We start from the raw sequence: 27,617 nt of genomic DNA on the forward strand, positions 1-27,617 counted from the left end.
GATGCTGCAGTGCCCTCAGCACCCCTACTGCCTGTGTCCTTGGGCCACATTACACTTAGTCCAATGTCAAGTGGGTCAGATTAAACAAATCAGTTTAGTAGACAAGTAATTATCAACACATCAACAATTCCACTTAAATATGTTATCTACATTTATCTGAAAGATGCGTTCTTAATGCACAAATGAATGAGTGCACTTAATTACAAAAATAAATAAATAAAATGAAAAAATTAAATCCAAATTCTGGTTTTACCATTCAGTCTTGTAGAAGTGTTCACCCCTACCATCCCCACAGAGCAAGGCTTCAAGACACTAGTTCAATACTGAAGGGTATTTCAGCACAGTCTTTTTTTGTTGTTGTGGTGATTGTAGGCAGGACTCTTTTCGTGTCAGTATAATCAAGACCGTAATGTGGTATGACTGTAAAAAATATGTCATTTCATTTGAGCTGTCTCATTATTGTTTTAACAAGACAAGACTTAAACCACAGTTAAATACAAGTATATTTAGACAAGACTAATTGCAGATACTCAAACATAAACACACAGTTGAGACTAGCTATTTAACCAACAGTAGCTTAGGAAACTAACATTCAAATAGCCAAAGATTAACATTAGAATATCAACAGAATATTTCAGACATCAGAAATAAACAGACTTTGAATTAGCATGAGTAGCACATGGCAGCCGCATGAAGACTGTGAGTGAACGTGGGTTTTATAGCATCATTGACTGGCTAAGAGCGAACGCTGGACATGGACTGCCAAGGACAAGCTGTTTGGTGCAGCATTCTGGGACATGCAGTTTATTACAATGGTCTATAATCAAGTTAAAAATGCTGCACTATTTACCAACCAAGCCTTCTACTTCCATCATACTAGATTGCAGCCTGGGTCACGCTACATTACAGACTTTGGCAATAATGGTAGCTGTGAATAATGGAACCCTTCTTTTCCCTACAGTTTGGAATGACAAAGCACTGTGATAAATGGGCCTTAGGATGAACTGCTGACACAAACCTGGAGGAAAAACTGAAAACAGTGTTCTGTAGAAAAATATATTATAGTCAGAAAATATAATTGTTCTTTTATCTGTGGTATGTTGGGAAACCGAAATAGAAACCACAGCCACAGTTTTGTGACCCATAGATATCAGTAGAAGTTGGGTGTCTTTTCTGCCAGGCCTGTAATGTAGCTATTGTTGGTCTGTTCTTTTTTTTTTTTTTTTTGCCTCTGACGTCATACTGGGATTTGTCTAGGGACCGGAATAATAAAAGGAGCAAAATTGTTTAAAAAGAGCTGCACTTTCAAGGGTATTCACCCAATATAAATGTAAATGCCATTAATGTTAATGTTCCACACTTTAGTTTTCCAGTCATTTTAAAACCAATAAATGGAGTACAGTATCAAAACCATTAAAGTTCTGTCACTTTCCAATTCCTTACAGACTGCATTGTATATGGTTAAAAAGCATCAGTCTGATAAGATTCCTCTACAAAATAAATTACTTTCTCTGCTTTTTTCTCTTTGTCCATCTCTCCAAGGTGCTGGTACACGTGGGTTTTCTGACAGAGGAGTCTGGTGATGTGTTCAGTCCTAAGGTGTTAAAAGGAGGGCCGCTGGGTGAGATGGTGCAGTGGGCTGATATCCTCAGTGCACTTCACGTGCTGGGACACGACCTCAAGATCTCACTGTCAGTCAAAGAGCTGCATGGGTGAGTTTAATATATTATATCTGCATTATATCTGCAGCTGCAAAGACACTGTTTGTGTAATTAATTTTTCTTCAGTACCATGGAGAGCTCCCAAGGCCGTTCGCTCATTTTTTTGCTCACTCTATTGTATAGTTGTGCATTACATTACTTCATGCTTTCTTGGTTCAATTGTCCATTCATTTCACATAACTCACCTTCAGAACTGCAGTTGTAACACTTAAATGGCTCTTGTATGAACTGGGTGTTTGTTTTGGGTTCTTACAATCTCTATACAAGCCTCTATATAAGCATGGGACACACACACACACACACACACACACACACACACACAAAAGCACACACAGTGCACTGCCTATTAGGAGCTATGTTGTTTTCTTGAACTATGACAGTTGCAACACCTTAAATCAGTCAACCATACCTCATAAAGTTTATATCGATATTGGTTTTGCCATGAGCACTGGAGGACTCATTGGCTGAAATTGTTGATCAGTCACTCCAGAAGAGTTATCACAGGGTATAGAGGTGACCTTAGACCCAGCATTCTGGACACTATAACAGCAAATAAGGGGTAAATTGAAGAGACATCCATCTGTCAGAGTAAGGTCCAATTGATTAGTGACTTTACATTGTACAGCACCAATGGGATTTAATGTTTTCTTTTATTCTCACTTGGCAGTCACAAAATATATTAAATCCATTCTGATATTTTTGGTCAAAAGGTGTAGTAAAAACAGCTTCTGTGTCTCTTCCTCTCTGAGCCAGATCATTTCAAATTTCTCGAACATGAAAGGCATTTTTCTTTCTTGCGTTCTTTCTTTTGCAATCTTTGTTCAATCAATACTACTTTTAGCAATTACAGATACACTATAGTAGCTATGTTATTTAGACAATACAGTACGCTGTGATGCAGAATCAAAGAGCATATCTCATTGCCCTTTTTGTAAGAGGAGGGAAAATGATAGATTCTTCATTTTTATGAGCCCATCTGTTTAAATTGGTTTGTCAAATAATGACACCGTACACCCATAAATCCCAGTAGAAAGATTATTAAGCAGCAAGAGACTTTCTTAGGCTCTCCATTTATTCCTCTATCCATCACTTAACATCCACACTCTCTACTCACCAATAAATCATTGTGTAGTTTAGCTCTGTAGGTTGACATTAGAATCTCCGTCTTATCTTACCACATAAGAACACTATAACCTCAGGAAAGCACGTCCTCAGCATAATTCTATATGTGTTCAGGTTGACACACTGTCCTTTCTCTTAAAGCTACAGGTACACACTCAGACCTCTACCTCCTCTCGGATTGTCTCTGTGTCCTTCTATGCACATTTTATCAATATGCTGAACTGTTTTATCCCCTCTGTAAGGAGCAGCAAGGTGTTACGCTTTCTATAAAAAATATATAAAAGCCAACATGTTTTAAACATGTCGTCTATAGCTGAAGTTCACTCCACTGCTTCCTAGCAGAAACCCCAGATCTATTCATATTTTCTTACTCGTTTGTGTGAACTATACTCTATCAGTCCCTGTGCAGAGTCTGACGATGAGTCAGAGCTTGAGCAGCTCTGAAAAGCACAGCGTGACAGCACTGATGGTGCTCCTCTAATCTGAAAGACTTTCAGTTATTAAATGCTCGCCTGCTGGGAGTGGGTGGTATGCGTGTGCGTTTGTGTGTATATGTGAGCATGGGTGTGTATACTGTGTGTGTGTGTTTGGTTTTGTTTGGTTTTGGGATTTCAACATTCAGTGATATACTGTTATGCATTACATAACATGATGTGTTATTTTCCCACACAATGTGCGTACATGTGGAAAACCGATGGTTCTGTTAATGTAGTGCATAAACTTGACAATAATGAAAGTGATGTCTCTATTAAACAATACTCAGCAAGATAAAGAGAGGGGGATTGGAAGGGGGAAATAGAGCTACAGTACTGTGCAAAAGTGACATGTAAGGAGATGCTGTAATGCAAAAATAATTAAATATTCCTACATAAGAAATATATACTTCAAAAAAGAGCATTAATCAGTAATAAATAAAGCAAAGTCGATATTTGGTGCACTTCGTGCAGTTGCCACATGTCTCAGTTTTTCTGAAGACTTTGACTGTCACACTTGCTTCTGTTTTTTAAGCAGGTAAAACCCCACCAGACTTCATTATGTTTTTTGTTGTAAAAGTGGCGTATTATGTAATATGTTACTTTCTTTACTAAGAACAGTTTTGTTACATTTTTTTATTAAAATACAAGGGTTCTCTTGGTCAGAATAACTACAGTGGATAGGACAGTAGAAATTATACAGACAGAATATTGCTAAATATTTTTAAAATTCATTTATAAGGATGTAATTTATGAAGAATAGATTTATAAATAAACAAGCAACAACACAGGTTTCTTCTTAAACTAAAAGAAAGCTGCCCAACTTTTCTTTAAAAACACCATAAACATTCATAAAATTGCCTAAAGAGATAAGTACAGAGATACGTTTCCCACGGTATTGACTGAAACACTAAGAAGAGTCCTCTTAGTCAGCTATTTCCGAGGCTTACTAATCCTGTAACAGCAATTAACACAAACAAGCCTCAGCCAAGCACACCATTAAAGTCAAATATAAACAAATAAATTACATTATCGCACAAAATGAAAACAAATATTCGGCCCAGTAAAACTAAGAAGCTAAACTTTCTAATTACAGTTAGAAAGGAGATGCTACCATTTCAAACTTAACCCTTTAAATGGCCCTTTAAATCCAACCTTATATTCATCACACTTATAACTACAGACATTTTACTATTAGTTTCACAATTACTGAAGATTTATGGTAATTAAGAAATAATATACCTTAAGAGGAATAGCTATGACCCAGACCCCTTCGTTACAGCTCAAGGTAGCATGAGCATATAGCCATGCTGGAAGGAATTACTTCTTGTCAAACTTTGTGCTTATGAAAAGAAATGACAGCACAAGCACTATTTTAACTCTCAGTTGAGACCAAGACCATGTTTATCGAGACCAATGTATAAATGACAGTAAGTCAGAGACAAGCCCAAGTCAATTCTGAAAACATCTTGAAACCAAATTCAAGTCCAATCTTGGCCCTACTGGCTAGACATACAGGCTCAAATAAACATGACCTCACTGCTGAGTAGTCCTACACAATCAACTGCAGCTAGCATCTCCGTGTTTGTATTGGAACGTCCACTTTTCAGAAGCTGTTCAGATCTGGATGGATGAATCCAAGGTCCCGAATATGCCATTTCACTCATAAATTTGTCACCTTGAGAAAAAAATGTGTTGAGAAGCCATTTCACATTGTCTTTAGAGCTGTCTTGAGCTGGAATTAGGTTTGAGTGCTGTCTATCTTTTGATATATTGATAGACAACTTTTTGTCACTAATATATAATAATTTGTCAAAATCTGCCTTCTTTCACAAGAAGAGGCCATTTGATTCTCATTGCAAACAACCAACCACAGACCTTCTAGCAACAAATATTTGTTTACAAAGCACTAACTACGTCAAACAAAACTCAAAGATTTTTTTAAGATGAGATACTGTAAAGTATACAGTGACCATACCTGGATTTGAAGTTTATTTTCCATACATTGAAGTATGAATAACCAATCAGATTTCACCCTTTGAGATTCTTAAGCTTGTGATCAGTTAAGAACACAAAAGATACAAAAGATTTATCAGAGTGCCTGTAGCTGAGGTAAGGTTGAGAGAGAGAGAGAGAGAGAGAGAGAGAGACATTCTCGCACTTGTCATTTAAGAGATTCAGCTTTGTGCTAAGAGGAGCCAGGGGGTCAGCGAGGAGGACCGACACAAAGCACACATCCATCATCTATCTTCCCCTTATCAAGCTTTTGCACTAATGATTCACCAACAGCAGAATAGAAAGTGTTTGGGTCCACAGTGCCTCTCTGCGACTGATCTGACGCTATATATTTTCTCTCTATTGGACTCTCATCCTCCTTGCACATCTAGAGGTGAGAAAGAGAGAAGGATGGACTCAAGGAAAGATGAAACCTTGAAGGCTTCGTCTTTTGAGACAGAAAATCATGGAAAGAACAGCTTGAAAACACTGCCAGCAAGCCTGTGAGCTCTGTAAGCCTTTGAGTTATTAAATGCTCCCCTGCTGACAGAGAGTGGTGTTTGTGAGTGTGTCTTTTATAGTCGTGTGTGTTTATTTTGGTGGGGGACTTCAGCATTCATCAAAATACTGTCATGTGTTACATAAAGTGACACACTCTTGCACATCGCCCACACGCTTGAAAAGCTGCGGGAGTTGTTAATGTAGTGATAAAATGGAGAGTGATATGTCCATTGAGAAAAGATGTTTTGATGCTGCAAGATGCAGGGGGATAGACAAAGAAAGAAAGAGAGAGAGAGAGAGAGAGAGAGAGAGAGGACATTCTCTCACTTGTATTGTCAGGAGTGTTGTTGATGAGTATGAGGACTAATACACTCGATTGGAAAGCATGCAGACAACACCCAAGAGTCAGACTTTTTGATGCACATAAGGCAGAGTCAGGCTAATTACGATCATGAATTTATTTATATGAAAATTTAACATTACAAAATAAAACATTAAAACTGTGATTTGCAATTTGTTTTTGAAAAAAAAAAAAGGTCAACTTCATAACATCTGACATTTTATTTGAAAGATAAAATGTGGAAGTTAATTTACTAAAAGGGTCTAGTGAAAATTGCTTATCATAAACATCCATTTTTCTTATTTGCCTTAATCAATATGCAATTTGGGGCATTTCTACTTAAAAGTACAAAATATAAGGCAGTGTTTTTGCAAAAAAGGTTTTGTTCTCTCAGTATGATTTAGTCCGAACTGAAAGTTACTGGTGATTGCTCACACAAATGAGTACAACCAAAGAGCATGTATTATATTATATTATATTTAAAGGCTTTTTGTGCCATTTTAAGACAAAATAAAATGTATTATTAACACTTTCTGAAAATAAGTCTCAGCATCTCACAATAATGAGAAATCTTTGCACCAAAAATAAGACATGCTTTTCATGGCTATTAATCAAAGTCAAGAATTAGTAGTAGCACTGATAAATCAGATTAAGTGGTTCAATACAGTAATCTCTAATGAAATAATCTTTAATGCCATAATTTAATACCAGTGTAATTGTGCAAATCCTTTTGTTAAATTCATTTTATTTAGTGTGGCATATAATATGTCATGTCTATTTCCTGACTCCCATAGGTCAGTTATATTCTATTTGAATTGCCTGACAGCGTGCCAGCCTCCACATCCTCTCTGCGACAGATCTAAAGCTCATGGATGTGTCTGAGACAGCAAACCAGTGTGCTGCTGTCTGTCTGTCTGTCTGTCTGTCTGTCTGTCTGTCTCTTCTCCCCACTGGGTTCTCATCCTCCACCCACAGCCAGTGGACAGGAGAAGAAGAAAAGGAGGCATTTTGAGGACTTATGTTATTGAACTATTACAGATTCTGAGTTACTGCAGTGCCTGAACACACAGCCACGTTTTAAAATGTGTCAGTCTAAGCTTGTGCTGCCAGGATCTTTTTCAATGACAGGCTAGATATCCTTAGGCCTTCTTTAGGGAGGCCTTTTCTTACTGACACAATCTTAAAAGAAATAAACAAAGAAGTAAACCCAGAAATAATATCATGCAAGACTGTGTTCCGAGAGTGCTTATATTTACTATAACCACTCTGGGTCCTTTCACTGTGTGTATCACTCTGCTCGTCTGTGTTCACCACATAAAATTCCACTTCCTAGTTTGAAATGGTTACTACAGTAGTGTTAGCGATATCATCAGCATACATTTTTCATGAATATAACTGGTGACTTAAAATATGAAAGCTCATCAGATGAAGAGGAAAAGGAAAAAGGGAAGCCAGTTTCACTGGAAGCACATTTAATGGGAATGTACAAATCAATTTGAGCTAGCTAGCCAGCTAGCCGACAGGCTATAAAGTGAGTGTAGCTTCTTCTGGATCGGGAACAAAAATAAACAAATCATTTGGCCATACTGTGTCCAAAATGTCAGTTACCTGATATAAATGTAATGTTTATAGAACTGTTGTATAAAAGCAATATCATACTCACAATTGTGCGGTTATACTGAATATCGACAATTGATTACCTACGGCACTCAGCCTGAAGTTTCAGTTTTTCTGATATTCAGTATAACCACACTCTTGCTCATGCAATATTGCTTAAATTTCATTAACCCTTTACTTCTTTATGATAGCAAGTTAAGATATTTTGCATAAAGGAAAAGTTATCTAATCTTATATCTAATAGATATCTGATCAAGAGAAAGTTTATTTGAATTAGGCTATATTCAGTATATTTGTACTTGCTAGGATATAATTTTTTTTATCATGTACCTTAAGTCTAGTTTTACTTCTAAATACAAAAGGGTGCAGTTTTCTCTAAATGAGTGGTGATAAGAAGAATCCATCATATGGGTGATAAAGGCAACAGGTGTTATAGAGTCACCTCATGAACATGACCTCATGTGGGTAGCCTATAAAACATCATGTCTCACGTTTGCTCTTTCTCATTAGTGAGGAATTCCTTTTTTTCCTTGTTAATTTTGTTATTGTTAAATCTGTACCACCAAAGGAATGTGCGTTATGCACACCTTCTATAACGGTACGTTTAGCTAATCTTGGCATTGTTAACAGTGTCCATACAACAGACACAAGACCTTTTATTTGTATTATTTACATTTAACTGATTTGGCTGACACTTTTATACAAAGCGGCTTAGAACTTAGACTGGATACAGTTGATCAGTTGAACGTTAAGCATCTTGCTCGAGGGCCCAACAGCTTGGTGGTGCCGGGATTTTAACTCATGACCTTCAGATCAATAGCACAGCGTCTTAACCACTGAGCTACCATTGCCCATTATCAGTATGTAGGAGCAAGGGCTCTGGAGATTTTGTAATTTTAAAAATTCAAACCTTGCTGTTAGGAACATTCCCAACTTCTTGCTTTTCTGGGCATGCAAGCTGTGAAGTCTCCCAGGCCTCAATGGAGTTGAATGATGAATAGCGATCAATGCCCAAAAAGTTGAGACTGGTGCATCTTCAAAAAGCAGTTACAGAGCCTTGGCCTGACTGCAGCATATAATGCCAGGAGTAATGTTTAAATCTCTTGAGCTATGGAAATACTGCGGTGCCCCTGGAATGGCAAAATTACATAAGGTAGTCCAACTAATGTGGAACGTTCTCACTGTCCAGTGTGGTTCCTGGTTAGGGCAGAGGCAAATGTTTTGTTTTGCTGAACCAATGGCCAAATCTTCAGTTGTATGATTTTCCACAGCTACTGCTGCTGTGGATGATACATCAGTGCATCTGACAGATTTTGTAAGCTCTTATTAAGGTTAATGTTACTGACAGGCACTCTGTGCATGCTAACCATCAGACTGGACCTGTCCAGGATAAACAGGTCACTATGGCACAGCAGATGACAAACTTGAAATTTTAAGTCTGGCCCCTAGGAGTAACCCTTGCAAACTAGCATGTTTGCAAAGGGTCAGACCTTAGGTATCTCTGACCTTCATGCATATTAAAAATCCTATCAACTTATCTGCTCTTGCAAATGAGAATGTGCCCAGGCCAGCCCTTTGTCCAGGCGGAGATGTCACGGTGGAAGAGGCACCATGTGGTGGGTCCCTGACCAGCTGTTTGTTTGTTTTGTTAGCTCATTGGATAAAGGAAGTAATAGTGAAGGCATAGTTGAACACAGGCATAGAGGTGCCTTCTCCCATTAAATACCATTTGCAATGGCTACCTCCAGGGCAGTATGAAGAGGGCTCTCACTTGTGGACATTTCTGAAGTAGCAATACGAAGCTCACCATCCAACTTCACTAGATTTTATAGATTGAATGTTGCTAGATGGAATATAAAGAGCAATTGCAGAACCTGAAGAATTTATTTTCCTCAATGAAGAATGTTTGAGTGATTTTTATCCTCAGCAGAAACAGCATCAGTACTGTGAGTGGTTTTCATCCTCAGTAGAGTACAGTAAGAACACTTAAAATGAAAGCATATATGTTATTTGAAATATGTGCCTTGTATTTGCATCTGATGTGAATTAGCCTGACTTGTCATTCAATCTATATTCATTATTGACATTTTGTCTGTTTCTCATTTATACCTTTAGCTCTCTATATTAGCCTGATATTGGTTTCTTTGATCCCTTGTTTATTTTTTTGATTATAATTATGGATTTTGAACTGTTGGCTTTGCATTTGTAACAGTAGACTAGAATATTGAATTGGAAACTTTTGCATATCATTACAAGTGACACCATGCTGCATTTTGCATGCTTATTTTCAATTCAGAATAGTTTCCATATACCACTACTTATCACCTGGGAAAAATGGTCTACCAGTGTGACCAGCTCAGTCTATGTTAGACAGCTGGGAGCTGGTTAGGCCAAGCTAGATTTTTTTTTTTTTTGACTAGGGATGGCTGGAGCAAGAGTAAGGAAAAATATCTAATTAAAGTTAGAAAAAGTACACATTTCCAGACAACTCTCTGAGCTGAAATTGCATTCTGATACCCTGCGTAATGCCCTATTTGGTGGGAAAATAGCTGAAATTAGTAGCTAACAATAGCTCTTAACAATAGCTTTTAAATATAGCACTGCTGCATTAACTATTGCATCATTGTTCAAGTGAAAATGTATTTGACTTCATTTGAATTGGTTGTGGAGTTAGCTGTGGAATTATGAGCTGAGCAAGACGCATCTTCTGTGATCCACTATTGTAGGACAAGCACAACATTTGGTTTAACAAATAAAAGAAATTGTTTGAAGTGTTCCAAATCAAGACCTTCCAAATCAATCCTGTGGGCTATTAACTTTCAATCAGAAAGTTATTTTGTAATTGTTGATGTAAGGATCCTCTAGACTGTCTTTATCATACACTCAAAGAGATACAGCAAAAATATACCTAGACTGTTCATTGAGCTGCACATCCTCTAAGATTTGTCTTTATCTACTAGACAGTCACAATGGGATGTTGTACGTCCAGTGGGAGGAGGTTGCTTACCTGCTTTAGCTCTTAGCAGCTACTAAAAAATTCGGTCATCCGATTTCATCACTCATATGATAATGAACCCTTGACACAAATGCAGCTGAATTGTCTCCATAACTGGGCTTCAGGGAATTACAGACTGCTCCTTCAACATTCTTTAGCTGTATCAAGATGGAATCTGGTAAGGAATCTTGGCCATTTTGGTGTGCCAAGACTCAAGGAAAATTCATAATAACACAGGTTTATATATAACATGAGACAGCTGAAAAACAATATGTCTTGCAAAAGCAGAGTTTTAACATGATTTTAAACAGTACATTCAGTCAGTGTTCAGTTCAGTTCAATTCAATCTAGTCATATTAGCAAGTTTTTTCTTTTCCCCAAATGCAGTGTAACTGCAGTGTAATTGAAGATCATACTTCTTGATTTTGTTGACAGCCACCCACTGGTACAGGAGGGTGAAAATGCTGGGACTAAAGCCCTTCATGGCATCTGTGTATGTGCTTGTGTAAACCCCATTATTCTGGCAATTTCAAACTGACTTCACAAAACTCAATCTTTCTTTCATTTAGCTGTTGTCCTTTTCCTTTGTGAAGCTGACCAAGATATAACAGCTCAGTATCCTTAAGTCCCTTTAACCCATATTTTGTCCAATTATTCCTTACTTACATTACAATGGGCAAATATTAATTTACAGTGGCCTGTAAAAGGTCCTGCTACAAAATCCTGAATGGCAAAAACATTATATAGATCAGTAATATGAACTCAACATTCTAAAGTCTGCTCCTATTACTGTGAATAGAGATGTTCCTGTTATGGTGGAGCTCTGTACTTTCTAGCACTTTGGGCTGGGTTTACCAAGACACAATAAAACTGAGCTACTTGGAACAATCAATGGATGTATCCGTAGCCTGTGGAATCATTTGTGTTTGTGTGTGTGTGTTTGAGAGAGAGAGAGAGAGAGAGAGAGAGATCCTCCTTGTGCAAGCGTGCTCTGACATCCAGTATGGCTCATTCTCTTCTCAGCATGATGTTGATCATCTATATACATCTGAAAATAGCCAGCAGCCCTCGCACTAAAACTTGCTGGCAGTTGCTGCTTGTAAATTCTAGGTTGTACTGCAAGTCAGGCTTTAGTGAACTCACACACGTCCTCCCAGTGGAATTTTCAACCCCAGATCTTGTTCTGTTACAATGTTCTGTCAATGTATATGGTTGAGTTTCAGGTTTGTCCTGGCATAGCAGCTCACTTTATGCAAATTTAAATTCTCCAAATGTATCCTGAGATTAGTATACATCTCATTAAAGCCACCAGGCAACCACAGCAGTTTTGAGAATGTGTAAACATTGCTGGCTAAGTGCTGCACTGTGCTGCTCATTATAACACATTTCATTCTCTCTGTGTGATATGGCACACTTACAATCAAATATCTATTCATTATCATAAATGAGAAAAACTCTGCCTCTATATTCAGCTCGCATACATTCCAGGATTCAGCAGATTAATAATTGAGCAAATCATGATCGGGGGTGACATGTAGAACATGCATAATGTTGAGCATATGGTAGTAGTGATGGTCTACCAATATGGAAATATAAGCTTAGAGAGGAGCCTCATTTCCATCATCCATACTCAGGACTTTATTCTTTCTGTCACTACCCACAAATTCAACTATGGGTGATAATAAGGGTGTAGACTGACTGGTAAACAGAGAGCTTCATCCAAAAACTTGTATATATACATATATAAATACAGGAGTGGGATTAAAAAAAAAAACAATGACCTTCTTCTTACTGACTTTACTGGAGTCCTACTAGTGTTCCATTCAGGGTGTATTCCCACCTCACATAGGATAGACTGTGGATCCACTGTGACTCTGACCATGACAAAGTGGTTCCTGAAGATGAATGAGCGAATGAATGAATGTTTTAAAATTGAGACCTGCATTCCTTGCGCTCTACTTACGATCTAACATAATGCATTGTACACTCTATGTAGTGTAATGCAGTGATATTTAGCCACAGAAAAAATATGGGGAAAAGAGCCAAATGCAAGACAGTATACATACTGTATGTTTACTGACCTGAATTTTACATATTTAAAGTGGTCCATATTAAAGCTTTTGTGGTTAGTCTGCTACGTCCTCCTCACTTACATTTGCTCCTCTGTATTTTTCTGACTCATAGCCTATGGGTACTCATCTTTTTTCTGTCTAATAGCTAATGAAGGTACTTTTGCATGTTTATGAGTATGTTAATACTCCAGTGTCCTACTCTAATGAAGACACACGCATGTCTCCACAAATTGCCTATACAGTATATGTAATGTTAGTTCTACATTTCAGCAAGTCTTGATGGTGGGCAGTATACAATACTTTACCTTTTTTTTTTTTTTTTGGGTTGGGGCCAGAGAAATCTCTCAGATGGCCACCATTAGATGATCCTGTGTGTGAATGTAGGACATTTATGTGGTAACAATTCTGTCTGATGAATAAATAAAACTATTTTCTATTTTCTAGAATAGGTTTATTCCTTATACCTATTCTAACAGTGTTAGTGCTGAAAAACCTGCAGAGCTATAAACTATATAATTCAGTAGCTACTAGTGACTATTTGAAAACAATAAAACAATATGTCAAGAGTGAGTGTGGGTCTTGGGAGTTTAAGGGGTGAATTTTATTTACTCAGATCAATACATATGTGAAAGTATGTGAAGATGAAAGACCAACATTCATTCAGCCTCCTCCTCCACACACGCTTTCTTTCTGCATGGTTACAGCCACGGATGCAGTAGGTGAAGGTAAAAACTGTGAATGATAGTAATTAACACCCAGCATAAGAGTTAAGGAGAATGTGTATAAAAGGGAAAAAGGTACAAAAGGTGCCCATCTACACACTATCTTCCAATATAGATTCAGTATGTAATCTTTGAAAGCCTTCTTATATTCAGTTTTCAACATGGCTGTAACAGAAAGGTGTGATGTTTACTACTCTGCAGTAGCTCGTTGATTAAGGACCTGAACCTTTTAACCAAAGACCCCTACTTCCTTTAGGGGCTGAGAAAGAACAGCATGTGTGAGAAAAGAAAGCAAGAAATATGTACAGAAACAACATTATTTGGGGTTTCATATTGTCTATGGTCAAACAATATGTTTACTAACATGATTAGCAGACAGGCGGACATAGATACGGGTTCAGCTTGTATTAAAACCATCTGCAGTAGAGAAAACACAGAGACTAGACAATTATCACAGTGAGGGACAAACAGAAAGTCAGGCAATTGGCAAACAGGCGGAAACTAGGACAGGCAGTGTGGGCAATTAGAAAACAACCCAGGGTCAAATCAAATGGACCAAACAGGGAATGGAAACGGTTCTGAAACAGCACAGGTAAATGCTGGAGTGAGACTTTGCAGAGACTGAATGTGTGTGTGTGTGAGAGAGAGAGAGTATAGAGGTGTCTCGTTAGAAGTCTGGTGATTGTGATCATAAACATAGATCATAGACTCGTAGAATATTGTCTGTCTGTGCAAATCAATATGAGTGAATGACAAATGTAGTAAATTTGAACCCACCGTGGCTATCATGGTTTAATGTTAAATGTTTTCTTCACCTTCTTTGCAAGAAACATTTTATACACAATTATTCTCAGATGCAACATGCAACAACTAAGTGTAATTTATCAGCTTACACACAAATTAGTACTCTTAATTTGGGAACGTAGTAAATTAGGGCCTCAGAGTGGACATCAGTTTTAATGCTGAAAAAAGTCTGCATGCAACAGAGAATAGAATGAGAGTCCGTGTGTATGCGTTCTTTAATACAAAATAGACCAAAGGACAATATAAAATAGTGAACAAGATCAGACATAGAGTCAAATACAGCCTACATGATTAGTGGAGTAACAAGGCACAGAACTTACACAGTGTTACATAATGTTTGGCAAGACTTCACAATGAGTGCATGTTCTAGGTGTGTTTATATACTGAGGAGTCAGGAAGTGAATAATTAGCATCAGGTTGCATCAGGACTCATATGTATCATACTCATTTTGCATCAAGTGTGGATGATTATGATTATTATCTGATTATTTTTTGTATTATTGTCACTTTATCTAGGTATTAGTTACTAGGTAGTTAATTATTATTATTAGTAGTAGTAGTGCTTTTATTATTAATAATAATAAATGTGAAAAACACCTTTTTGTCTCAGATGTGTTGCAACTGTTTGTTTAAGGTGATTTGTTAGGCTGAATTCTAATAAGAAATATTGTTTTAAAGACTAGAAACTTTAAGTGTGTGGTGCAGTTCAGAGCTTGACAAGTGCTGCTCTTGTTGTTTTGTTTCGAGTTCACTCCATATGCTTTTGTTTGTTATGCCCTGTGCTTTTGGTTCTGTTTTTGTCCTGCCACAGGTGTGTAGGTGTGTAGGTACCCTGCTGGTTTGTTGTCTCATCTGATCATGTATGCCTATTGTAAATTCTCGGCTTTGTTTCACAGTGTCTTATTTCCTAGTTCGGTGATTTATAAATATTATCCTTTTGATGTTGCCTACCTGTACTCTGACCCCCTCTATGAACTATGACAATGATAATATGCACTTGCTTCCTGCTTTCTGTAGCCACACGATACAAGTTCCCACAGTTAATAGGTATAAATAATTGCAAATAGCGAGCTGAAATTAACCATAAATGCAACACCATAGTTGAGAAGTATCTATTGCTTTTCCTTTTATTTACTGCAGTAGAAAGAGAGGTATAGATGTAGGCGCCATCATGCATGAATCTTCAAAGAGTGATCAGTATTCATTTTAGGAGCAACTCAGTATTGGTTTATGAATTTTCTCTGCCTCTGCTCAGAATTATGAGAAAACCAATAACAGCCAGAATTGTTCTCGCTCTTTCCATAGGACACAGCCTGAGTGCTTTTACTGTTAGATGACAAAGACAATTACATCACATTTAAAATGTGTGTGTGTGTGTGTGTGTTGATGGATGGAGCTTTATCATGCACTGACAGGTTGCTTGCCTATAGTCATACATTTAACATGAGGAAGACGCAGCTATGACAGGGTGGGTAATTGAGAGAACCTGAACAACTCGTTCATATTGTTTAAATGGATTCTGTCGACTGATGTTGCAGTGTGGTTCAATAATATGACTTCTGGTCTCAGTGCTTCACACACGCATGCACGCAGAGTGCTGGGCCTGACCAATCAATAATATGTTTATGTTCGTCATGCCTAGGACTAGGGTTGAAATAACAGTAACACTTGCCAGATTATACGAATTAGAAAACTGGAGAATTGTACAAAGTGACACAAAAATTTACCAGGCACAGTAGTGTGGTATTCATAGTCTAAAATGTCTTTCGATTTCTTTACTGTTACACAAAGCGAGTTTCTGACACTCTTATGGCAGCAGTAGAATGCTTGAATTGATTGCCCATTGAATCATAAATATAACAAATAGGTCTTGCATAGAATTGGGGCTGCGTTTTAATCCAACCAAGGACGATGATGATGATTATGATGTTGATTATTATTATTATTATTTTATATATATATATATATATATATATATATATATATATTACATAATATCTTATGATACAAATTTGTCTTTGATGAGGCAGTGACAGGAGTCATCCATTCTAACTGAAGTGGGCTGGTCAGGCATGTGAATCTCCCAGATTTAAAAATTGAGTCTCAGTCCTGAGAGGTGGTGTCATTCTTCCTGAATGTGTGTGTGTGTGTGTGTGTGAGAGAGAGAGAGAGAGAGAGAGAAAAAGAGAGACTGTGTGTGTTCATTTTGGAACAGTACAAAGTGCTTCTTTCGTTCTGCATTAGTGCCTGCAGACAGATTGCCTGTCTGTGTGTGCCTTGGTGCTTTTAAGAGACTACACATCCATAACTATATTAAACATCCACAGAGAGTGGCATGACAAAAGAGCTCTTCCAGCACCTCCACGCTCTTTTTGATTTGGATTTTGCTGTACTAGTGCATGTGCACATAGTATTTGCACTTTGCTAATGGCCTGCTTTACCCCCACCACAAAGACTGTAATACAACTGTTTATCAGGACTTTCTGTGGGCTATTTATAACCTCTGTTTAGATTCCATAAGCATACTCCTAGCACTGCTTTGAAAAGGCTGTTTTTATTCATCTTTTTCTCCCAGGTTTCTTGGCGTCCCCCCAGGAAGAGGAAGTTGCCCATTGCGAGGACCTTTGCCCTTTGACCTCATCTACACAGACTACCATGGACTGCAGCAGATGAAGCAACACATGGGCCTCTCCCTCAAAAAGCACAAGTTAGTGCGTGTGTGTCCATTATATCTATGTTATTAATTACCCTTCATGTTTAAATAATTCATCACTTGCACTAATGATTGGTTTTGCCATCACTGTACATCAGTGATATAATGTATCAAGCATTTTTATGTGAGTACCAATCTAGAACCAGACCATCTTTGATCAAAAAATAATGATATAGTGTTCACTCTTAAAAACCTTCAGTTTTTGGATAGTCATTACGGTCAGTAGCTTCCTAAAAGGATTATTTTTGGAACCATTTCTGATAGGGAAAACTTCTGTGGAAAAAAAAAGAGGAACAGTTGGTGAACCTTTAAGCATTGCAGATTTTTTTTGAGAATGTAGGTCATTTCTCTGTTCTGATGTAATCTGCCAGACAAAAACTTGAAGTGAAATAGTCAGGCAAAATTAGCAAAAATTGAAAATTGAACTGAAAGTAATTAAAGAACTGAACATTTAACATTAAAGTATCACTTTAATATAACTGAATGCTGTAGACATCACATTCATATTGGGAGCCGACCATGACTTTTCTTCATTGACATGCCCCCAACTTGGAACGTCAGAGCTCAAAGTAAAATATGAGTTCTCAAGTTGTAATTACAGCATTGAGGTGGCATTCACAATGTGGGTTCACCTAAAAATTACAATATTTCTGACAGAACTTGAAGGCAGGATAAACTGAGAGGTATTTAAGGCTGAAGAGGTGATTAGTAATTGAGGTGCAGGTGAGTGTGATTAGTAAGCTGGTGAACTTTAGGAGGTTGACAGAGAAGGGGGCATAGCAGTCTGCAGTGAATCTTGGGGGATGGAGACCCAGAAGATGTGACACAATCTAGTCTCAGTTATGAACTCATTAAAACTCATGTTTACATTAATTAAATATTTAATGTGAATGAGTTAATAGTAATAGTAATAAAAATGTATTGCAGAGGTACTACACTCGGATACAGAGTGTCATTGATTCAAAGCACCATGGTATATACATAACCCCCGACTGTCCCTCTGTACACGAACACTGTCCCCACCCCATGATCTCACATTCCTATATCATCCCCAGCTTGCCCCCACATGGCCTAACACCACCCCAGTATACACAGGTACAGTACACACTCACCGTCCACTTCAGTAGGAACACCTATACAGGTCAAGAGCGTCAGCTAATGTTCACATCAAACATCAGAATGGGGAAAAATGTGATCTCTGTGACTGTACCTGTGCAATGGTTGTTGGTACCAGACAGGCTGGTTTGAGTATTTCAGAAACTGCTGATCTCCTGAGAATTTCACACACAGCTATCTCTAGAGTTTACACAGAATGGTGTGAAAAACAAAAAACATCCTGTGTGCAGAGGCTCTGCAGGCTGAAACACCTTGTTAATGAGAGAGATCAGAGGAGTATGACCAGACTGGTCTGAGCTGACAGGAAGTCTATAGTAACTCAAATAAACACTCTTTACAACCGTGGTGAGCAGAAAAGCATCTCATAATGCACAACACATCAAAACTTGACGTGGATGGGATACAACAGCAGAAGGTTCCACATCCACATCAGGTTCCATTCGTGTGAGCCATAAACAAGAAGCTGAGGCTACCATGGGCACAGACTCACCCAAACTGGACAGCTGAAGACTTCTAATCTTCAACTTCTAATCTTCAACTGCCACATATTCATCATTTTATTAAACATACTTAAGTGTTAGCACCTTGTGGGCATGCCATAAAGTTTATTCCTGTTTTTGCAGATTTTTTTTCCTCTCAATTCCTGTGGATATCTACAGAAATCGGAAGTATTACCCAGTCTCCAGTCAATAGCTCGCCTTGTAGAAAATCAGTCAGTCAGGCAGTCAGTCAGTCAGTCAGTATGATATTAATAAGACTAAAGAAGTCTTTTTAATGACTTATCCATAACACTTTAGACAGAATATAATTAATAAAATTATTACCATATAATGCTATGGTTCTGTGTGTGTTTGGAAACCATGTCTCCATGGATCTCGTTTCGTACACAGGGACATTGTCATGCTATCAGTGAAGGCAAATTGTAATGTCACAGCGTACAAAGACATTCTAGACAGATTTTTGGGAAGGCCCACATATAGGTGTGATGGTCAGGTGTCCACAAACTTTTGGCCATATAGTGTAGCTTAGAACTGCTTTTCACTATTAGCCTGCACTAAAGCATTGAAATATCACTGATATAATGACCCATATTTGGGATGTCATCTGTTAAAAAAAGAATTTGCATACACAATCATGTTAAGTGGGACAAACAGGTCCTAAATCAGCTCTTTTGCTGTGACAAGTAAAAATGTAGGGAATATAGGCTTGTTTCATCATGGAACGATGATATAAATCAGAAACTGTTCAGCACAGCACTTTGTCACACACTCCCTAGATATTCAGCTGAAGATTTCTCACTGGATTATGCTCTAAAGAGCAGCTCAATAAGCTAACAAATGATGACAGCAAGACACTTACTCAATGACGCTAAGTACTCAAAGCAGCCCTGAGTAATGTTATCTTAAACATTGTTTCATTCATTATGAATAATATTTGTAAACTCATGCCAAAACTGCTTCATGCATAAACTGTTGCAGTTGTAATTCTTGGTAGCTCTATTAGTAGCTGTCTTGTAGATAATGGAATTGCAAAAAAAATAATAAAATGTCTCCAGGAGATAAAGTGGAGGAAAGGACCCTTATTTGTCATGTGTATTAAATCCATTTAGTCTTTAGGTTCAGGCTAATTTCTGTTTTATTGTGAATCGAGTCTCCATTTCAGTTTGTCTTGAGCTGCGGATTTAATTTCATTCTTAACGCTCTGGTGCAGTGAGCCTGAACCACCACAAAATTCAAATGAATTAGGATAATATACACTGCTCAAAAAAATTAAAGGAACACTTTGAAAACACATCAGATCTCAATGGAGAAAAATATCATGCTGGATGTCTATAGTGATATGGACTGGGTAACGTGTTAGGAACGGAAGGATGCCACATCGTTTGATGGAAATGAAAATTATCAACCTACAGAGGGCTGAATTCAAAGACACCCCGAAAATCAAAGTGAAAAAATGATGCAGCAGGCTAGTCCATTTTGCTGAAATTTCATTGGAGCAACTCAAAATGGTACTCAGTAGTTTGTATGGCCCCTGTGCACTTGTATGCATGTCTGACAATGTTGGGGCATGCTCCTAATGAAACGGATGGTGTCCTGGGAAATTTCCTCCCAGATCTGGACCAGGGCATCACTGAGCTCTTGGACAGTCTGAGGTGCAACCTGGCGGCGGCGGATGTACCGAAACATAATGTCCCAGAGGTGTTCTATTGGATTTAGGTCAGGCGAGCGTGGGGGCCATTCAATGGTATCAATTCCTTCATCCTCCAGGAACTGCCTGCATACTCTCGCCACATGAGGCCGGGCATTGTCGTGCACCAGGAGGAACCCAGGGCCCACTAGAGGACGTCAGGCCCTCAGGCCACCCTCATGAAGTCTGTTTCTGATTGTTTGGTCAGAGACATTCACACCAGTGGCCTGCTGGAGGTCATTTTGTAGGGCTCTGGCAGTGCTCATCCTGTTCCTCGTTGCACAAAGGAGCAGATACCAGTCCTGCTGATGGGTTAAGGACCTTCTATGGCCCTGTCCAGCTCTCCTAGAGTAACTGCCTGTCTCCTGGAATCTCCTCCATGCTCTTGAGACTGTTCTGGGAGACACAGCAAACCTTCTGGCAATGGCACGTATTGATGTGCCATCCTGGAGGAGTTGGACTGCCTGTGCGACCTCTGTAGGGTCCAGGTATCGCCTCATGCTACCAGTAGTGACACTGACCCTAGCCAAATGCAAAACTAGTGAAAAAACAGTCAGAAAAGATGAGTAAGGAAAAAAATATCAGTGGCCTCCACCTTTAAAACCATTCCTGTTTTGGGGGTCGTCTCATTGTTGCCCATCTAGTGCACCTGTTGTTAATTTCATTAACACCAAAGCAGCTGAAACTGATTAACAACCCCCTCTGCTACTTAACTGACCAGATCAATATCCCAGGAGTTTAATTGACTTGATGCTATACTCTGATTAAAAAGTGTTCCTTTAATTTTTTTGAGCAGTATATTTCATTACAAGTTTAGGGCCCAGGGATAAGACTCCACCTGGTTACACAGCACATAAGAAGTCTTGTTAATGTTCTACAAAGCCTGTATCCGTGAGTGTTATAATTTATAATTCTTCATGATTTTGCTAACAGTGCTTTAAAATATGTTCATAAACTCCAATAATGTCTCATATAAGGTATTATAATACATTCCTAGATGACTTAACATGTTATCACCAATAATAAAAAATATCTGAATCAATTTATTTGTCATTTGAAATGTCTTTGCACCTTAGTCAAGGACAAATGGGTGTATGATGAATAGTACTGACATTTATGGACATTTAATCACAAAATAGACTCATAAATGTTAATAGTTTATTTTGAAATCTTGAAAATAAATATTATATTTTGAAATTTTGAAAATAAAGATATTAAACTGCAATAATGTGTTTATGTAGCCCCATGTCCTTTAATTAGTTAAAGTTTTCAACTAGGAAATAAAGGTTTCTAGTGATTTACAACACTAGAAGGAATTCTAGGAATTCTGACATGCTTTTCTGCTCATCGCGGTTGTAAAGAGTGGTTATTTGAGTTACCAAATCCTTCTTGTCAGCTTGAGCCAGTCTGACCATTCTCCTCTGACCTCATTCATCAGCAAGGTCACATGAGATCACATTTTTCTGCGTTCTGATGTTTGATGTGAACATTACCTGAAGCTCTTGACCTGTATCTGCATGATTTTACGCATCGTGCTGCTGCCACATGAAGTCAGAATCTTTCCCATACACAGAACATTAAAAGTGCTTTATAATTATGTGCAGGTCATCAGTCATAACAGTAGAAGCACATGACCCTATGATTAATAGTGAATTAAATACAGTGCTTTATTTGAGCTGTATGAGACATTGCTGAAGTTAAATAAAAAGTGACTAATTCAAACAGTGTAAATGTTTGTAAGTACAGGATACATAGAAAGGGTTACTGAAGAGAGAGAGAAAGAAATTCTTATTTTTTAACTTGAGTCTCCACACTGCCTTTCATGTTACTTGCTAATAGATTTGATTTGCTCTAGCACTGATTCCTTTCGGGTGTTACTGAATGAGATTTTACCTAGGAGTCAATCTGGTTCGACCCCCCCACCCCCCCACCCCCCCACCACACCCACACCCCCACCACACCCACACCCACACCCACACCCACAGACATGACTGTCTTTACATGACTATGGCTGACTCATAATTATATAACAACCAAAAAAAGATTTCTGTTTGCTTTTTTTCGTGATGTCGTGATGTGTTACACTGTAAAAAAAACACTGCAGATTTACCAGTAAACTGGGTTTACAGGAAACAACTGTGAAACATATTTACAGTAAAGTACTATAATATCTTATATGGTGTAAAGTAAACCACTATATTAATTCATTTGGCTGATGCAGGGTGCACCTGAGCAGTGGTAGGATTTGAACACATGACCGTCTGAGCTGCAACTCAAACCCTTAACCACTGAGCCACCACAAGTAGTGCACATAACTTGCATTGATTCAGTGCAATCTTTAATGGAGTTAGTTGAGCAGTAGAAGTGGTTGAATCAATGCTGGTTAATAATGCTATTTAATGTGGCTCAGTGGTTAAGGCTTTGAGTTACAAATCAGAGGATTGTGTGTCCAAATACCAGCACCACTAAACTGTGGTTCAGCTATACCAGTTGTTTGCTGTAAATTTAATAGCACTTTACTGGCTACTTAGGTGACTAATAAATTACTGTAAAATTTACAGCAATTTTTTTACAGTGTACTCTTTGGTGTAAAATGAGGCTTGATGCATTTCCCTTATATCAGGACACTAGTTCTGGGCTGCTCACACTAAAGTAATTGTTTGGGTGCTCTGATTTTCTCTATTCTGTGTGACTGGATCCTTAGTTTGATTTTGCAGGCAGTATAACAGTACAAATTGCTGCAATTTTCTGGATTTTCAATGACTTTATGCACCTCAATGCATGCCTTTCTTCAGAACAATGTTCACCTTGTCAAATTCATACAAATTGATCACTGCTCTCAAATGCCAGTCTGAATTCACATTTCTCTCCACTGAGGAAGTTCTTTTCTTTAGTTTCCCTGGTATCTCTAAGATGTGTGAAATATTCTGCTGTTATATCAGTACTGGGATGCATACACAAACACAAACTGTCATTTGAACTGGTCTGAGCATCTATATCATTGTTTCTGACAGATGTCATATCCGGGTGATTGACACATTTGGTACTGAGCCAGCATATAACCATGAGGAATACGCCACCCTGCACGGCTACAGGACCAACTGGGGCTACTGGAACCTCAACTGCAGACAGTACATGACCATGTTCCGTAAGTATGAATATTGTTTTTTTTCTCAGCACTGTGGGAGAGCAAATTTGAAATGATTAGGTATAACTGAGCCAGATAGGTGTCTGTGTGTTGAGTGTGTGAGTTTGTAGCTCACTGGGCTGCAGCTGCTACTAAGACATGCCCAAGGTGTGTACTGGCAGCTCGATGGAATACAATTATCAGAGAAACAGAGCAGGTGTTCATTGTCACAGCTGTGTGTCTGTATTTTGATTGTGTCTTATTGCAATCTGAGCCAGTGATTTCGTCAATAGTTCAGTGATTTAAATAATAAATGAAAAAAGCCTAGACAAAAAAAAACAACAGCAATGCAGTTTGCCTTGTCATTCTGTTCATCTTGGCACAATTATGCTCTCTAAATTATCCTAATGCTGCTCTTGTTGTTCTGTGTAGTCACCTGTGCTGTATTTAAAGCATTATTGTTTTATACACTGCCTTATAGCAGCTGTACACAGCGGTACAGGAGCTCGGTGCCAAACTGTGTACAGAGGTGAGGTACTGTCTTGCTCCATGGTCTTAGAGGAGTAATATTTCACTATATGGGTGTATATAAAAATGTTAATAAAAATTAACATGACTTGAAAAGAAATTATTATTCATAATTAAACTGGTGACTGTTCAGTATCTTTTCATCATGTTTTTATTCAATAAATTGTGCTCTTTGACTTGATGTCATAATTTTTTGTTTGTTTTTTCTGAGGGTTAGAAGTTAGACATTTTGCATATGTAACGTAGTGTAGGAGTGGAGAGGCAGGACACAATTGTGTGAGCTCAGCATGACTTTCATTGAGAACAGTCCAAACATCATCGTCAAAAATTGTAGCAGGGGTCAAAGAACAGGCAAACAGTGTTAACAAAGGCATATCCATATTCATAGTCGAGGCACAGGCACCAATCAAAAACCAGATACTGACAAGAATCAGAATCAGAAACGCAAAACCGGAACCAGACACATGAGAAAAACAAAAAGCTCAGAACTTAACTGGCAGAAAAACATAAGACCTTGTAACTAGACAAAGAAACAGAAGGTCTTAAATAGGCAAACTGATCAGAAACTAATATAAAATAGGAGAGACCACACAACAGGGCAAGACAGGACTAGAGCAGACAGGACTAGAATCGAAACAAAAGACACGAGAGCACGTTTGTGTTTGAGTCCACTAAGGGTATCATCCCCCCTGAAGGTGTAGTTTTTGAAGCATCTAAACAAAGGTCCTGTAGGTCCTGGAAGGTCCTGTACCCCTGAGCAGAGTGTTCATTAGCTTCCAGGGTTCCTCAGAAAGGCGTTGCACAGAAAGAATGATGTCCTCAGCAGTTCAGGAAGGCAGAGTGGCATCCTCAGCTGAGCCAGAGAACGGGGAGACGTCCTCTGTGGAGCAGGTAGGTTGGAGACAGGATATCCTTGCAGGATTTCATCGGACAGAGCAGCGATGACACCCTTGCAGGATTCAGCAGGTGGAGTAGCATCAACACCCTCACAAGTGTCAGACGGCAGAGCAACAGCATCATCCCCGTAGCCAGGAGACGGAGCCCCAATGTCATCCCCAAAGCCTGGAGACTCCTCGCTGAAGTCAGCAGGCGGACTGACATCCTCAGCAGACCAGGGAGGTGGAGAGAACATGGTGTCATCGAAGCCAGGAGGCAGAGAGAAGACAACGTCTGCAAAGCCGGGATGTGGAGAATCGTCCTTGGCCAGTGTCAGGATGTGGAGCGACAACCATGCCAAAACCTTGGCGAAGCCTGGGGGCAGAGGGTCGTCCTCGGCAGAGCCAGGATGCAGAGCGATGACCTCGGCGGAGCCAAGCAGTGGAGCTACGACCATGCCAAAACTTGGGGCTGAGCATTGTCCTCACTGGAGTCAGGAAGTAGAGTGACGATGTCTCCCGCTAGGGCAGGGAGGTGGAGCGACAACGTCCTCACCAGAGTCAGGAGGCACAGCAACGACATCCTCGCCGGAATCAGAAGGCGGAGCAGTGTCCTCGTTGGAGCAGGGAATGCGGAGTGGACTGGACATGAGAGGCCATGGCCTTGGCTGTAGCCCCAACACCCCCACCCCCCACCCCCCTGAAAAAAATACTTTCCAGGGGAAGCTCCTCTCTGGGGAACAGGAACACCCTTCTCAGGGGGCAAGAGAACTACAAGACTTTCTGCCCAATTGAGAGCCTTATTGGTAAGCTGAGATAACATGAACCCTACCCTCTCTCTAGGTAGGCTGAGGATCCTCCATAAACTGGAAATAAAGCTTGCACTGTAGCAGGAATCCAGTTGGTGGAAAATCAGTGCCATGATATCCAGTATCCAGTGGGCATTGTAGTTAGAAGCTCATGGTGTCATAGAGAACAATTAACGCACAACAGGGCAATAAACCCAATGACAGGGCAGTGACAGAGATAGGACAAGAATCAAAACAAAATATTAGGAAGCAGGTTTGTACTTGAATCCACACTGCACACCAGAAGGCGCAGTGCTAAGGGGGAATTGTATGACACTATCATTGTTTTGCAAGCCTTCTACTCAAGCTACAGGGTTGTGGGCTGTGGTTATGATTAAAATATTGTGAATTAACAAGTAAAATTGTATCAATTGTATGGTACATGCATATGAAATAAACATGGTTAAATATTTTTCTCTGTTCGTTTCTTTTTTCCTTCTCTTGAAGTTAATAAGACAAAAAAGCAGCTTATGTTACAGAGACGCCAGAAAGCATAAAGTGCTTTGTCCTAAAGACTGTCCCATGGTGGAACATGTACTGACCTTTAGAAAAAGCTAACAATGGAAACTCCTTTCATAAATGTTAAATAAATGTCTTCTAACAGAAGCTTCACAACATCAACAATTATAGGTTTGCGCGTTATAGGGTTTTCTTTGTGCTTTATAGGTTTTAATATAAATCCTTTTAATATAAAGCCAAGACCTAGCAACTCTGTACAAATTGTTTCCCCATGCAGCACATACTCCTGACAACTCCTTCATGGGCTTTGTTGCTGAAGAACTAAACCACACTGAAAGGCTCAACATTCAAAGAGAGAAAGTGAACAATATGGCAGTGATCTATGGCAAAGAGGCCAGCATGTGGAAGGTAAGCACACACACACACACACACACACACACACACACACACACTGAGCAACGGCAAGCTTTCCTCATTAATATTTTATGACTGTGAAAAATTCAGGGACACTGGATTTATGATTGTCTTCCTTTTCATTTCTCACGGACACTCATTTCAAAACAATGCTTGATGCTTTGTACATCGTGAAAGGCCTGCGGGTGTCACCTCGGTCATGTAAAGCTTCATGACTGATAGCAATGTAATGAGCTCTTTTCACCCTGATTGATAGAGCTACAGAGACACAGGCATCCTCTTGAGTCGCATCTGTTTATGACTGTTATAAATCTGGAGTCGATGGCTGCTGCGGTAATAACTCTCTGATGAGTTGTCAAACGCTTTCACCTGGTAAGTGGTGCCGGATTTAGCTTCTAATGTGGCACTCATCCCTGAGGACTTGAGGCTTGTGTATCATTTTATGGCCACAGTAGGCTCAGCACTTGTAATGGTATGCACTGAGATAGATTGCCTATCAGAGGCTGTTAGGCACAATGATAGCATTGCGCTGCAGTGGCATTTTAGACAGCATACAGTTAACACTGTGACACTAATCAAGTTGTGATGAAGAGCAAAGCTTGCAAAGAGAGAGACAGACAGAAACAGAAAGAGAATTAAACATTATGTAAACATCAGTGGAAGAAGTTGCTTCCTTCTGTTCCTACCAAAAGCTGACAAGCAGCCCACTTTAATCTCTTAGAACACATGCTTTGGCTGTCAGACTTCTAGAGACAAGCTGATGACTGATTTTTTTCTGACAGTATTCAAACATGTTCATCTATTCAAATGACTGTTCTTGTATGTTGGTTCATATCGTACCATCTTTGCAGTAAAATGCCCTCAACAAGAACAATACCATGTAGGCCATTGTGTCACCTAATGCATTTATACAGTACAAGTGTCACTCAACACGATGAGATCACGACTAATCCCTTTCTCTTTCTGTTTCTTTTTCTCTTATATGTAC

At 38.9% G+C, this 27,617-nt stretch overlaps 1 protein-coding gene across 1 annotated transcript in view; it reads left to right on the forward strand.

Moving 5' to 3' along the window:
* Positions 1–27,617, forward strand: part of LOC113528345 (alpha-1,6-mannosylglycoprotein 6-beta-N-acetylglucosaminyltransferase B) — an 84,085-nt gene that overhangs the window by 38,552 nt on the left and 17,916 nt on the right. Inside the window, exons 8-11 of the mRNA XM_026916850.3 lie at positions 1,543–1,712; positions 16,938–17,069; positions 23,393–23,526; positions 26,493–26,623. Of these exons, the coding sequence (XP_026772651.1) occupies positions 1,543–1,712; positions 16,938–17,069; positions 23,393–23,526; positions 26,493–26,623 (567 nt within the window). The remainder of the gene's footprint in view (positions 1–1,542; positions 1,713–16,937; positions 17,070–23,392; positions 23,527–26,492; positions 26,624–27,617) is intronic.

This window comes from Pangasianodon hypophthalmus, chromosome 13 (assembly GCF_027358585.1).
Source record: "Pangasianodon hypophthalmus isolate fPanHyp1 chromosome 13, fPanHyp1.pri, whole genome shotgun sequence".
NCBI classification, from domain to species: Eukaryota; Metazoa; Chordata; class Actinopteri; order Siluriformes; family Pangasiidae; genus Pangasianodon; species Pangasianodon hypophthalmus.